The 16162-nt window shown below is 36.4% G+C and overlaps 1 protein-coding gene across 1 annotated transcript in view; it reads left to right on the top strand.

Moving 5' to 3' along the window:
- Nucleotides 1-16162, top strand: part of LOC126259826 (uncharacterized protein KIAA0825 homolog) — a 184387-nt gene that overhangs the window by 75841 nt on the left and 92384 nt on the right. Inside the window, exons 4-5 of the mRNA XM_049956872.1 lie at nucleotides 5255-5361; nucleotides 7059-7274. Of these exons, the coding sequence (XP_049812829.1) occupies nucleotides 5255-5361; nucleotides 7059-7274 (323 nt within the window). The remainder of the gene's footprint in view (nucleotides 1-5254; nucleotides 5362-7058; nucleotides 7275-16162) is intronic.

Here is a 16162-nt window from a genome sequence, read left to right as displayed (position 1 = left end):
TAAAAGCTTCTATTCTCTTCTTGTCTAAACTATGTTTCACTTAACTTCCACTCCATACAAATACTTTTAGAAAACACTTCCTGACACTTAAATCTATACTCGATGTTGACAAATTTCACTTCTTCATAAACATTTTTTTTGTCAGTCTACAATATATATCCTCTCTACGTCGACCATCATCAGTTATTTTGCTCCCCAAATAGCAAAACTCGTCCACTACTTTAAGTGTCTCATTTCCTAATCTAATTCCCTCAGCATCATCTGATTTAATTAGACTGCATTCCATTATCCTCATTTTACTTTTGTTGATATTCATCTTATATCCTCCTTTCAAGACACTGTCAGTTCCGTTCAACTGCTCTTCCAAGTCCTTTGCTGTCTCTGCCAGAATTATAATGTCGTTGGCAAACCTCAAAGGTTTTATTTTTTCTCCGTGGATTTTAATTCCTACTCCAAATTATTCTTTTATTTCCTTTACTGCTTGCCCAATATGTATACATTGAGTAATATTGGGAATAGGCTACAACCCTGTCTCACTCCCTTCCAACTCATTGCTTCCTTTTCATGCACCTCGACTCATATAACTGCCATCTGGTTTCTGTACAAATTGTAAATAGCCTTTTGCTCCCTGTATTTGACCCCTTCCACCATCAGAATTTGAAAGAGAATATTCCAGTCAACATTATCAAAAGATTTCTCTAAGTGTACGAATGTCAGAAACGTAGGTTTGCCTTTCCTTAATCTATCTTCTAAGGTAAGTCGTAGGGTCATTATTGCCTCGTGTTCCATCATGTCTATGGAATCCAAACTAATTTTCCCTGAGGTCAGCTTCTACCAGTTTTTCCATTTGTCTGTAAATAATTCATGTTAGCATTTTGCAGCCGTGACTCATTAAACTGATAGTTTGGTAATTTTCACACCTGTCAACTCCTGCTTTCTTTGGAATTGGAATTATTATATTCTTCATGAAGTCTGAGGGTATTTTGCCTGCCCCATACATCTTACTCACCAGATGATAGAGTTTTGTCAGGGCTGGCTCTCCCAAGGCTATCAGTAGTTCTAATGAAATGTTGTCTACTCCCAGGTCCTTGTTTTGACTTAGGCCTTTCAGTGCTCTGTTAAATTTTTCAAGCAGTATCATATCTCCCATTTCATCTTCATCTATATCCTCTTCCATTTCCCTAATATTGCCCTCAAGTACATCTCCCTTGTATAGACCCTCTATATACTCCTTCCACCTTCCTGCGTTCCCTTCTTTACATTTCCAATAATGGAATCATGTTTGTTCTTGGTATTGTACTAAGGACACGTCACACTGCTGGTAGCTGTGAAAGTGCTGTTTGATGTGTATCATGCACTGTATGACAAGTAGTAATGTGAGAACCATAATTTGAAGTTTTGTAAAACAGTCTGTGATACGTTCTGGATGCTGAACTATATATTATTCTTACAGTTTTCGTTTGTAATTAAAATACATTGGTTTCACTCACTCTCAAGTACAGTATGTTAACATACAGATCTTGTTTCCTCAGAGGAAATACCTTTACCTGAAGAGGATCACTGCAAAGACAGTTGAAATATCAGCAGTTTAATTGTTTAAATGTTTCATAATGAGATAATATTATACTCAAAATAATTTTATTCAAACTGACACTGGCCATGGAAGCCTATGAACTTTTTTACCCTTGCTATATTTAAGTGCCATTTTCTGTATGTTGTTATACCAGGACAGTTTAGAATCAGCTATTATTTCAAGAAAATTATACACTGTTTGTTCTAAGAATTTAAAACATCCTCAGTCTCTTTCTATCTTTACTCAGATTAAATGAACTTTTTATATTCCCTCAAACAATAGAAACTCCAGGTTGCAATACCAGCAACATAAGGAAAAGATAGATTGCAAACATACCATAAAGATGACACATTAAGTTGCAGAGAGACACAACTTAAAGACACTTACACATTAGCTTTCAGTCACAGTCTTTGTCAGAAAAAGAAACATGCACACATTCATTCACACAAACAAGCACACCTCAAGCACATATGAACATAATCATTGGCAGCTTGGATTGATCCATTCTGATTCAAGACGCTGGAGATAATTCAGCAACACATATACCTACCAAGTGACTGTCTAAATGTTATGAAATCTTGTAGGTAACTTGTTGTAACTGTAATGGAGACCAGTGATTTTGTTGGATATTCTAAAATGGACAAACACATTGTGAACCATAAGGTTGACACCACAGGAAACAAAATTAATTGGAGGCCAATACGCAAAATAATGTTAAAAAAGGATGACCCGTCAAACAATGTAGGAAAAGATAAATTACTACTTACTGTAAAGAAGCCAGAATTGTCCTGAGCTACCAGAGTTGGCTCTTGTGTGCATGAGGTGTGCTTGCTTGAGTGTATGAATGGTGTGTGTTTCTCTTTTGCTGGTGAAGGCTTTGACTGAAAGCTTTGTGTAAGTGTCTTTTAACTGTGCCTGTCTGCAACCTAACATGTCTTCTTTAAGGTAAGTAGCAATCAATCTTTTCCTATATTGTTGACCTTCCTACCTCAAGTTTCCATCATTTGAAGATCCATTAAAGCTGTGCTGTCTGTGTCAGTTTGGACCTATAGAAGAAACAATGGCAAAGACCTTCTAACTCCCAGTTGAGACAATTTTGAATAAGATAGATAATGACAACAAAAAGATTGCATAATGTGCAAAACAGAACAGTGGGTTGAATACATGTTTCATATTACCTCTCAATGTATTGTGTGTGCTTTACTATGGAGTAAATAAATACTACTGAAAAATGTGTTACATTGCAGGCCTGTATCTGTGCTTGTTATAAACGTCATAACCATATTACAACCATCAAAATATTCAAAATTTAGTGATGATTTACTGTTACTGAATTCAGAATATTAGTTTCCTAACCAAGCAATAATGATCATAGAGACATTTGTAACTCAACACTGCATAAATGTACCACATTTTTGAACGCTAACATATTCTTAATGCAGTGCATGTAATTGCTTAATTTTCTACCAATTTTTGAAATGATAGCTGTTATTTAGATTTTACAATGAGAAGGTTTATAAATGGATCAATATCTCAGTTTGTGAGTTTAGAGCTTGGTCACTACTGTTAACCACAGTTCATTATAACAAAAAGTAACAAGAGAACTCACTGCACTGAGTTGTTTAAATCTATGGGAATCTTGACTGTCCCATGTGAATACATTTTGTAAACAGTGATCCACATAAAGAAAGACATTGACGAGTATCCAAAAAATGGATCTCTACAGGAATATGGAACCAAACCATTCTCCACTTACATCTCAGAAAAAAATACAAAACAAAGACCCAAAATAGTATGCTGTATAATGGAATTAAATTATACAACAAATGTCCACAAGTGATCAAAGAGAAGTGAATTGCAGGTGTACACCAAAAATTATATGTTAGAAAAGTGTTTTATGATGTCAAGCATTACTTGAAATGAAATGATATGTAAATTGTTTTGGCAATTATGCTAGTGATTAGCTGCCATGATTAAGAGGCATTTTACACATATATTCAGTAGAATACTGAAATGTAATGTGCTAACATGTAACACAGAATAGCAAACAATCTCTGTATATATTTTTTACATTTATATACATTTATGTGCCTGTACTTTGTACAGTTATGTGTTGACAACATCCAAACAATTCATTTGTCCATGGATGGATAAATAATAAATAACCATTAAAAAATTCCATGTGCATGCCACTGTTTGTGAAGCTGTAAGTACAGGTGTTAGCTATCTGGTATTGTACAATCTACTGAATTGTTCGTAGTGAGAACTGTCTTCTTGTGCCCAATGGTCGAGCAGCCGAGCAGCTGGGACAGTGGAATAACTGATCTTCCTGCAAGTCATACATTTAGAAAAGCATTATATATGAAGCCGCATCACATACAATGTTGCTTATTGCTTGACAAAGAATATTTAAGATACTGGTTGAGTCACAGGTAGCCACTACTAAGACTGCATGTCAACAATGTTGCCTTCACCAGAGGGCAACTAGTGCTGTTCATGGGTTCACTAAAAGTAATGACCAATGACCTTTAGATACCACGTTCTAGTGATATCTACTAGATGGTATTGCTGTCCTCTGAGGACATCATAGTTTATATCCTGTACAACATGGTTCAACAGCCTTCAGCTGCAATTCACGTAGCAAAATTACACTTGGTGTTGTCCTCCGGCTGACTGTCAAAGTGATAAGCTATTGTACATACTGGTTAAGACAGAGAAGTGTGATCACTTTCTTCTGTTATTCAGACATTAGTAATGAAATAACCTATAAATGAGTTCACTTCTTCACTTCCTGCTGTCATTGAAGTTACTCCTAGTGAAAATGTTACTTTGAAATTCAAAGCAAATTGTTTAATACCAGCAGACAACTCTAAGCAATCATGTCTGTCATAACTTTTCCCTCATAATATATAACTGAATGTTTGGTAGACAGTTATATCTTTTATCTTCTTCTTTTACCTTATTCAGAACATTTGGCTTCCTTGAAATCAAACAACTTTCTTATGGTTATTGTTGCATTGTAGATATCTACATTCATCCAGTTTCCAAGCATATATTTTACTTTCTAACCATCACAATCATCAGTTAAATACTAATAAGTAGGATTACTGGAATATCACTGAAAATGTTTGTTATGTCAGACCAGGACTTGACTGCAGTTTCACAAAAAGCATTCTTCCAGTCAGCTTGATGTGTCTTGCAGTCCAACTCACAACTTGGGCTTGATATTATCTTTTTTCTTCAATTGCAAAACTCACAGAGGCTCTCCCAAAGGACTAACATGTTTGCAAGGAATTTTGCAAAGCAGTATGGGGAACATCACAAACTGTTAAGTGCCAGTGAGCTTTGAAACGGAAAATACAAAGAAATTTTGTACTTTATGAGAAATCTGGACAGTGAACATTGGAAGCATTGAGCAAATGTTTCTTAGATGTATTAGATACAGATCTCAGGTACACTTTTGAGGGGTATTTTGTTTGGATGAAAAAATTTTGGGTAAAAATACTATTATTCATAAAACACAAGTCAAAGTTGATTAAATTATGTGTTAGCTTCTTGCTTGCATTTTTTTCTGTGATTTGTAACCTCCTTTAGAGAGTCAAAACTCTTACTTATCCCCACCTGCTATTAATTGTGCAAAAGACATATTTTACAATTACCTACATTCTTTCAAATTTTCAGGAACAAAGGAAAGCTTGTGGAATACCGTTCCCCCTAAGACAGCTCAGAGGGTTCTGGCTGGTATGGTGAATGAGTCTTTATCTATTCTTACAGTTCGATATACACAGGTATTGTTAATAAATGTATGTGTGTGATAGTTATAGTGATTAAATATATACATGTTATATTTTCAACTGATATTTTATTGACTATTACTTGTTTTTCTCAGGACCTAGAATTTTTCTTAATATTTTTCTCTCTCTTTTTTCTAGTTCTCTTAATTCGCCTTTCTTATTCAATGTTAGGCACTCTGATCCATATGTTGCTTGTGTCCTAATAACTGAACTATAATGTTTAATCTTTGCTTGTATGGGTATTGATTTCTTATTGTAGTAGTTTTGTGTTAATTTATATGCAAATTCCAACTTTTGTATTCTTTCTTTATTTGTTGTGTTATCCAGTCCATTAGTTTGGATCCACTCCCCCAGGTATTTGAATCTATTAACTCTTTTAATTTTTCCATACTTTGTTTTCATAAACTTTTCTGTATTATGTTTGTGTTCTATAAACTCGGTTTTTTCGTATGATATTTTTAGCCCAGTCTTTTCAGCAATCTTGTGTAACATATCAAGCATAACTGTTGTGTCTGTTCGGTTTTCAGTTATCAATGCCATATCATCCGCAAAGGCTAAACATTTTACTTCAAATTTGTTCTTTCCTTGGCCCATGCTTATATCCTTTGTGCCTCTGTTTTTAATGTGTTTTCCCATGTTTTTACTACTTTATCTAAAACCAAGTTAAAGAGAATTGGGGACAGTCCGTCACCTTATCGAACTCCTGTTTTGATTTTGAATGGTTCAGAAATTTCGCCTTGAAACTTAATTCTTGATGTTGTATCTGTGAGCTTTTGTTCAACATGTCTTCTAGTGTTTTCATCTATCCCTGATTCATAAAGTATCTGGAATAGTGTTTGTCTGTCAACTGAGTCGTAGGCCTTCTTGAAGTCTACGAAGGTAACTACTGTATTTTTATTTTGTATAGCTCTCACTCTCAAAATTGTTTTTAAATTAAGACTCTGTTCTGCACATGATCTACCTTTTCTAAATCCTGCTTGATAATCTCCTATACTAGGTCCTGCTTGTTCCTTTATTCTATTTAAAAGTGCTGTAGAAAGTATTTTGTATGTCACTGGTAACAAGGATATGCCCCTGTAGTTGTTGGTGTCTGTTTTATCTCCTTTTTTATGGAGAGGGTGGATCAATGCTTGTTTCCAGTCACTGGGTATGATTCCTTTTGTCCAAATGTCTTTAAATACTTTGTGAATTTTCTGACAAGCGGATAAGCCCCTAGTTTCCACATTTCTGACACTATCCCATCATCACCTGGTGCTTTGTTATTCTTCAATGCTTTGATAATCTTTTCTATTTCTTCTACTGTAGGATTTAGAAAAGGTAGATCATGTGCAGAACAGATTCTTAATTTAAAAACAATTTTGAGAGTGAGAGCTATACAAAATAAAAATACAGTAGTTACTTTCGTAGACTTCAAGAAGGCCTACGACTCAGTTGACAGACAAACACTATTCCAGATACTTTATGAATCAGGGATAGATGAAAACACCAGAAGACTTGTTGAACAATAGAATTAATAGTAATAATAATAAAAGGTATTGATTTCCAGTAGTGATCACTGAAAGTAAAGAATTCTAACTTTTACTTTAGTTCTGTTTAATATGTGAGTACTAATTTTATTAGTTTCTAATAAAATAATTGTTTTATTTTCATAAACTCACTGTGATACCAAAAGAAATAATGTTCTTTCACAGGCAAAAACCAGTTCTGAACGTAGCACACTTTTGATTAATGATGTAAGCAATTTGTTGTTGTGTATTTCAAAGATTCTACCTGCTGTTTGTAATGATGCAAGTGAGCTATTGGCCCACAGCCTTCAGAATAACGTTGTGAAAGATATACATGCAAAATGTCATGAGTTGCTAAAATGTCTCATCATCAGGGGTTGTCCATTGGAAGTCCTTTACAGGGTATGTAGTAATACCACTTCTTCTTTTTGATTTGACTCTTCTGATAGCATGTGACGTGAAAATAAAATATAAATTGTTCAAGTTCACACAGTCTTTCAGAATCTCTGACTTACAACATAAAGATGTTTTGTAGAAACCTGGTAACATATCAGACCACTCTCATTTTTTGGACTATATGTGCTCTGCAAAAAATTGATATCATTTGATGGATTAGCAACAATTTAACTAGAAGAATAATTTGATCATGGATGATAATATAAGTAGAAAACAAAGTTTCTCTGCATTTAGCACTTACGAAGCTAGGAAATGAACCAATGAATCCTGAATTCTTCTGACCAGTTGCCTTCTTTGACAGCTGTATAAAGTCTTGGAAGACTGATCTTCAATTGCATCTCACATGTTGAAAGAGACCTGGACTCAGGTTACTGTCCAGGAAAAATGGTTCAAATGGCTCTGAGCACTATGGAACTTAACTTCTAAGGTCATCAGTCCCCTAGAACTTAGAACTACTTAAACCTAACTAACCTAAGGACATCACACACATCCATGCCCGAGGCAGGATTCGAACCTGTGACCGGAGCAGTCGCGCGGTTCCAGACTGTAGCGTCTTTAACCGCTTGGCCACTCCGGCCGGCTGTCCAGGAAAAGCATGCTGTGATCAAATCCTTAATAAGGAATGGATGTGAATGAGGAGCAGTTACAGAAATGCCACTCATAGCCCTGTCAACAGTGTATAACACTATCAACCACAAGAAGTTGATTAGAACAGTATAATCAGTCACTAAAGTCTGCTGTTTGATACAATGTAATCAGTGTTTGCTGCAAAACAGGAGGGTTTTTGTCACCCTGTATAATAAAAAGAACCAGTGGGGGACCTCAGTGTAGTGTATTGGCACTCCTGATGTACAACATCTACTCTGACAACCAACCAACCAACCAACCCTGGAACAAGATCATTTATTTATGCAGATGACACAGCAACTGCAGCTCAAGACAAGATCTTTGAGGAAGTGGAGATGAAGCTGACAGCAGCCATGGAGATCTTGACAAGTATTATGATGGTAACAACCTAAGGCCAAATCCCAGAAACGTGAAACCAGGAAGCCAGGTGGATGTTAAATATTACCTGGAGAGGGCAACAACTATGCCACTATGATACTCTAAAATATCTAGGAATAAAGTTAGATTGTAGTCTCACATTCGAATGTCATTGTCAACACACAAAACTAAAAGCATCTGCCTGGAATATCATCAGACATAGGTTTACTGGCATGACACGATGCTCACAGCTAGATGTGCTCTGTGCATCTGCCCTGGCAATATGCCTCTTTGCAGCAGAATATGCAGCACCAGTTTGGTGAAACTCCACATATGCAAACAGGAGAATATGGCATTAAACAAAACTGGACACATTGTGACTGGCTGCCTAGAACCAACTACTTTAACCAAACATTATCAAACTATGAGTATAGCATCACAAGACATCTGCAGAAGAACAGCTGCAGAAACAGAGAAAGAAAGCAGTAAATTGATCCCATACACTCTCTGTTTGGACATAAACCACAAAAACCCAGGCTGAGGTCAAGAAGGAGCTTCATGCACACATCACTAGCAATTCCATCACAACATGTAACTCACCAAACAGAGCTATGGAAAAATTCATTAACCAAAAGGGTTAGGGAGAACATAGCAGGGGACCATGCCATAAGATTCCATCTGCTGTATGTGACATGTAAGACACTAAAATGATTGAGGACAGGAGTGTCATGATGCAATATGAATGTTAGGAAGTGTTTCTTCATGAATAAAGATGAGTCCTACGGGTGTGGTGACCTGCAGAATCCACATCTGCTCTATAGGCCCGAACTGTGCACCACACAAGATCTATATCTAGCAAGTGTTAAGGTTATCAAGACAGTGGAATTCTGGTTAGGTTAGGTTAGTGTTGTTTACGTCCCGTCGACAATGAGGTCATTAGAGACGGAGCGCAAGCTCGGGTTAGGGAAGGATGGGGAAGGAAATTGGCCGTGCCCTTTCAAAGGAACCATCCTGGCATTTGCCTGAAACGATTTAGGGAAATCACGCAAAACCTAAATCAGGATGGCTGGAGACGGGATTGAACCGTCGTCCTCCCGAATGCGAGTCCAGTGTGCTAACCACTGCGCCACCTCGCTCGGTAGTGGAATTCTGGAGCTGATGGCCCATCTATAAGAAAATCAGCGGTATCTTGCAGAATTTTGTTATCATTTTTATTATTTTGTATCATTGAATTGCATTTTTATTATTTTGTATCGTCCAAGTCCTGAACACAAAATAAAAATATGGGGGTTGTAACTTAAACAGTCGCAACTATTTGTGTACAACTGATACAAGAGTTACATGTTTGTGTTGAGAAATATAAAGCAAGACTTGTCATCAAGGGATTTAATCAACACTACGGCATAGACTACAGTGAGACCTTCGGTCCAGTAGCTAAGCTGAGCACAATTCGTTCAATGTTAAGTGTTGCTGCAGCTGAAAAGATGCATCTAATACAGTTTGATGTGTCTAAAGCATTCTTGTATGGAGAACTAGAAGAAATAATATTCATGCAACAGCCAGAAGGGTATAATGATGGCACAGAGAGAGTTTGCAAATTAAGGCGAAGTTTGTATGGACTTAAGCAAGCCACAAGACGTTGGAGTAAACGGTTTGGAGCATTTCTCATGTCAGCAGGTTTCAAGGCAAGTGATGCAGATCCTTTTTTACATATCAGAGAAGAAGATGGCAAGAAACTATTAGTTCCTCTTTATGTAGACGATGAGTTAGTTGTGGCAAGTGATCAGCTGGATGCCAGAAAGTTTGTTGATAAGTTGAAGGCTGAATTTAAGATCACTGTGAAACCAGCATCATATTTCCTTGGACTTGAGATAAAACACTTTGATGATGGTGCAACCAAGAAAAGCCAAAGAAGATTCTGGAGCGTTTCAGTTTTCAAGAGTGCAAACCTGTCTCAATATCAATTGTAAAGGAACCAGATACATTACAGGTAGAAGGAAAGAATGCAGAGAAGTGTAACTTTCCCTATCGGCAAGCTGTTGGAGCACTGATGTACCTGATGCTTGGAACGAGACCTGACCTGGCTTATAGTGTGAGCTCCATGTCTCAAACTCTTGACACGGCATCAACAGAAGATGTAGTGCGACTAAAGTGAGTACTCCGGTATGTAGCAGGTACATGTGACCTATGCATAATCTATCATCCAAATTTGTGCAGTGGCATATTAGATTGCTACAGCGATGCAGACTTTGGAGGGTGCAACAAAACTGGACGGTCAACATCTGGTGTACTTATTACACATGCAGGTGGAGCTATCTCCTGGCTCAGCCAAAGACAGGCAGTGACTGCAACATCTACAACAGAAACAGAGCTGGTAGCTGTAACAGAAGCTGTGAAGGAGATAATCTATCTGTGTAGACTTTTTAGAGGAATGAGAAAGTTGAGTGAAGTTCCAGTCCTTAAGGTTGACAATCAGGCAACAGTGAAACTCGCACAAAACCCCGAGTTCCATCATTGCACAAAGCATATAAAGATAAAGTATTTCTTCATCCAAGAAAAGGTACTGGAAGGAGAGTTAGGCATTCAACATATTTCAACTGAGGACCAGTTAGCAAATATACTGACGAAGCTGCTGGCAAAACCAAGACTGTTACATTTATTTCATAAGATGGGTCTCCCATGTTGATGTGTTCCCTTTGTTTTCTTAATTAAATAAGGGAAAGTGTTACAGTTATATGTGTTTGTATTTAATTAAGTGGCAGACAAAAGTTGGCATCACTCCTGCTTTTGAGTCTTTGGAGAGACAAGTATTAGAAACTAGGTCTTTGATGATGTGTGTTTTTGTGTGGCTGTACAATGTGAAATAAACATAATGTTCAGTGAAGTAGACAGATTCTTTTTAAACCTAAAACAAGTAAAATTAACAGTTTGCACCTGTTACTGTCCTTCAAAGTAGTCACCAGTGCTGTGTAGAACCCTTTGCCAGCAATTTGGAAGGTGTAGTATACCATTAGCAGAGCCTGTTTTGTTGATGGTGCGAATAGAACTGTCTACTGCCTGTCAAATCTATGGAAAACTTCTGAAGCAAATGCCATGAAGTGGTTCCTTCATCTTCAGAATCAAACCAAAGTCACAAGAACTTAAGTCTGGGGAGTATGGTGGATGGTACAGTACTTCCCAGTCCCATCGACTGAACAGAGCAGCCACAGCTTGCCCTGTATGCGCCCCATTCATTGTCATGCAAAATGATGGGTGGGTAGCGCAGAAAGTGTCACCGCTTCTTTTGCAAAGCTGGTCACAGGTGATGCTCCAAAAATGAACAGTAATGCTGTGCATTGATGCTCTGCTGTGGAGGAACATAATGCGTTATGATAACACCATCACAGTCATACACAAGAATCACCATAACGTTAGACCGCTCCATTTGCACCCTCGACAGAACAGTCTCTGCTAATGGAATACTGTGCCTTCCACATCACTGGCATTGGGTTCTATACAATGCTGGTGACTACTCTGAAGGACAGTAACAGGTGCAAACATGTAACTTTTTTGTGTCGGTTGTGAATAAATAGTTGGCACTATTTAAGTCCCAACCTCATAAATAAAGTTAATTAATTAATTGCATTGCATAAACGAAGGAAACCTTATATGAGACAAGTCAAGATATACGTTAATTACATCAAGCAGCTATTACAAACTACATTAATGACTAACTGTTGTTAAACAGCTTCAAACTACATATGCTTACTCAAGCTAAATTTAATGTGTTTAATTTAATGGAAAGGCTGAGACTAAATAAAATGCTACTTCTTGTCACATTAGACATCTGCTGCTTATAACGTAAGCAATGGAAGCAAGAGGCATCCAACAACATTACTTCTCATTGTTGACTTGTGTTTTAAGAGAGTTTATTTGTTTATTTAACCTACTACTACTACTACTACTAATAATAATAATAATAATAATAATAATAGTAATAATAATAGGCCTCCGGTATGTTCTGCCAGTCATAAAAGGCGACGAAAAGAACAAACCACTAATAGGGCTAACCCCCCTTTTAGTGTGATTAGTTGGTTCAGGACAGAACTAATGAAGCCTCGGACAAGCGCTGTCATGGTCGGGGATGACGCTTGAACCCTGTGCCCGTCCACAATGGTAACGACACTGCTAGCCACACGGAAAATGATTTAAATCCAAACAGAGGTGTTTTGCAGGATATGCTTCCTGCAACCACTCTAGAAGGAAAACAAACACAGAGGATGAGATGGTCAGGTGAAGTTAACTGACACCTCATGTCCTGTTATTACCAAGCAAAAAACTTAGGAACCAACACAACTGGATACAGATCACAGGTATACACAACATTTATCACTAGATACCCAGAATTAAAATTTTTAACAGAACAATGACTAGCTGATCAGGTCCATGTAATAATCAAAAATAACAGGATACCCCAGTCAGAATTAGAAAACATCAAACAACAAGTACAAAAAATACTGGAACAAAATAATGTGCAATCACAAGAAGAAGAAAATACAGTAATTGACTCAAACATCCCAGAGCAAACAAACAAAGAACACACACATCAATTAAACAATCAGAGAAAACGAAATCTTAAGACAGCCACCAGAACAAGCACAAATAGAACACGAAGTGACAAATATGTTAGATATAGAAGAAAAATTTCAGCTGACGTATATGGAATACAAAGACACAAATACAGACATTAGACCATTCTTGCATAGACCACCAAATAACCCACAAGTCGAAACAACAATAACAACTATCAACACAATCATACAAAACAAAATAAATGAAAATACAACTATGGAAGAGTTACAACTACTGGTTTATATAGGAGCACTCACTACACTAAATATACACACTAAGCAGAGACCAGAACCAACCAACACACAGAAGAAACCCACAAAACCAGCATGGCAACACAGGCTACAGATCAGAATAGAAAAATTGAGAAAAGACATCGGACAGCTAACACAATTTATAAGAAATGAAATGTCAGACAAAAAATGAAAAAGGTTAGGTAAAATCTCACAACAAGAAGCGATAGAGCAATTAGATGAAAAGAAGCAGAAATTACAAGCATTGGCCAAACGACTTAGAAGATTCAAAAAAAGTGAAAATAGGAGGAAACAAAACCAAACATTCAACACAAACCAAAAGAAATTTGACCAGACAATAGATAACACACACATTAAAATAGACAATCCACCAAACATAACAGACATGGAACACTTCTGGAGCAACATATGGTCTAACTTGGTACAGCATAACAGGCATGCACAGTGGATACAAGCAGAAACAGACACATACAAGATGATACCACAAATGCCTGAAGTGATAATTTTGCAACATGAAGTCACCCAAGCGATTAATTCTACTCACAATTGGAAAGCCCCTGGAAAAAATAAAATAGCAAATTTCTGGCTAAAGAAGTTCACCTCAACACATTCACATCTAACTAAATTATTTAACAGTTACAGTGCAGACCTATACACATTCCCTGATACATTTACACATGGAATTACTTATCTGAAACCTAAAGATCAAGCAGCTAAATATCGCCCCGTAACATGCCTACCAACAATATGCAAAATATTAACTTCAGTCATTACACAGAAATTAATGACACATACAACACAGAACAAAATTATAAATGAAGAACAAAGCAGCTGTTGCAAAGGAGCATGAGGATGTAAAGAGCAACTGATAATAGATGCAGAGGTGACACATCAAGCTAAAACTAAACAAAGGTCGCTACACTACGCATACATTGATTACCAAAAAGCTTTTGATAGTGTACCCCACTCATGGTTACTACAAATATTGGAAATATACAGAGTAGATCCTAAATTGATACAGTTCCTAAACATAGTAATGAAAAATTGGAAAACCACGCTTAATATCCAAACAAATTCAAATAATATCACATCACATCCAATACAGATTAAGCGTGGAATATACCAAGGAGACTCATTAAGTCCTTTCTGGTTCTGCCTTGTTCTGAACCCACTGTACAACATGCTAATAATACAAATTATGGATACAATATTACTGGAACATACCAACACAAAATCACACATTTGATGTATATGGATGATCTAAAACTACTGGCAGCAACAAATCAACAACTCAACCAATTACTAAAGATAACAGAAGTATTCAGCAATGATATAAATATGGCTTTTGGAACAGACAAATGTAAGAAAAATAGCATAGTCAAGGGAAAACACACTAAACAAGAAGATTACATATTGGATAACCACAGCGACTGCATAGAAGCGATGGAAAAAACAGATGCCTATAAATATCTAGGATACAGACAAAAAATAGGAATAGATAATACAAATATTAAAGAAGAACTAAAAGAAAAATATAGACAAAGACTAACAAAAATACTGAAAACAGAATTGACAGCAAGAAACAAGACAAAAGCTATAAATACTTATGCTGTACCAATATTGACCTACTCATTTGGAGTAATGAAATGGAGTAACACAGACCTAGATGTGCTCAATACACTTACACGATCACAATGCCACAAATATAGAATACATCACATACATTCAGCAACAGAAAGATTCACATTAAGCAGAAAGGAAGGAGGAAGGGTATTTATCAACATAAAAAACCTACATTATGGACAGGTAGACAATTTAAGAAAATTCTTTCTAGAACAAGCAGAAACTAGCAAAATACACAAAGCAATCACTCATATAAATACATCGGCTACACCACTGAAATTTCATAACCACTTCTACAACCCTTTAGATCACATAACATCAACGGATACGAAGAAAGTAAATTGGAGAAAGAAAACACTACATGGCAAGCACCCATATCATCTAACACAGCCACACATTGATCAAGACGCATCCAACACATGGCTAAGAAAAGGCAATATATACAGTGAGATGGAAGGATTCATGATTGCAATACAGGATCAAACAATAAACACCAGATATTACAACAAGCATATTATTAAAGATCCCAATACCACAACAGATAAATGCTGACTTTGCAGACAACAAATAGAAACAGTAGATCACATCACAAGTGGATGTACAACACTAACAAATACAGAATACACCAGAAGACATAACAATGTAGCAAAAATAATACATTGACAACTTGCCATACAACATAAACTAATAAAACAACACGTTCCCACATACAGGTATGTACGCCAAAATGTACTGGAGGATGATGAATACAAATTATACTGGAACAGAACCATTACAACAGATAAAACAGCACCACATAACAAATGTGACATCATACTCACCAATAAAAAGAAGAAATTAACACAACTAATTGAAATATCCATACCCAATACAACAAATATACAGAAGAAAACAGGAAAAAAATTGAAAAATACATCCAACTGGCTGAGGATTTCAAGGACATGTGGCATCAGGATGAAGTTGACATTATACCAATTATTCTATCAACTACAGGAGTCATACCACACAATATCCACCAGTACATCAACGCAATACAGCTACATCCAAACTTATATATACAGCTACAGAAATCTGTAATTATTGATACATGTTCAATTACCCGAAAATTCCTAAATGCAATGTAAGGTATACCGTACAGTTAAAAGGAAGTCACGATTGATCAATGTCCGTGTCACTTTCCATTTTTAACCAGACATAACGTCTGAGAAGGGAAAGAAATAATAATAATGCTGACATTAGGTTATACCAATATGTTTTTAGCTGTATAAAATTGTGATATCAGGGTATAGCAAAGAAAATGAAGATACTTAGCTATATGTAGATAAAGAGTACATACAAAAGCAAAGGCAAACACTGTTGTTGCTT

The sequence above is a fragment of the Schistocerca nitens genome, chromosome 1 (assembly GCF_023898315.1).
Source record: "Schistocerca nitens isolate TAMUIC-IGC-003100 chromosome 1, iqSchNite1.1, whole genome shotgun sequence".
NCBI lineage: Eukaryota > Metazoa > Arthropoda > Insecta > Orthoptera > Acrididae > Schistocerca > Schistocerca nitens.
Note: the sequence above shows the minus strand (reverse complement) of the source record. Positions and strands in the feature narration are given on the sequence as shown.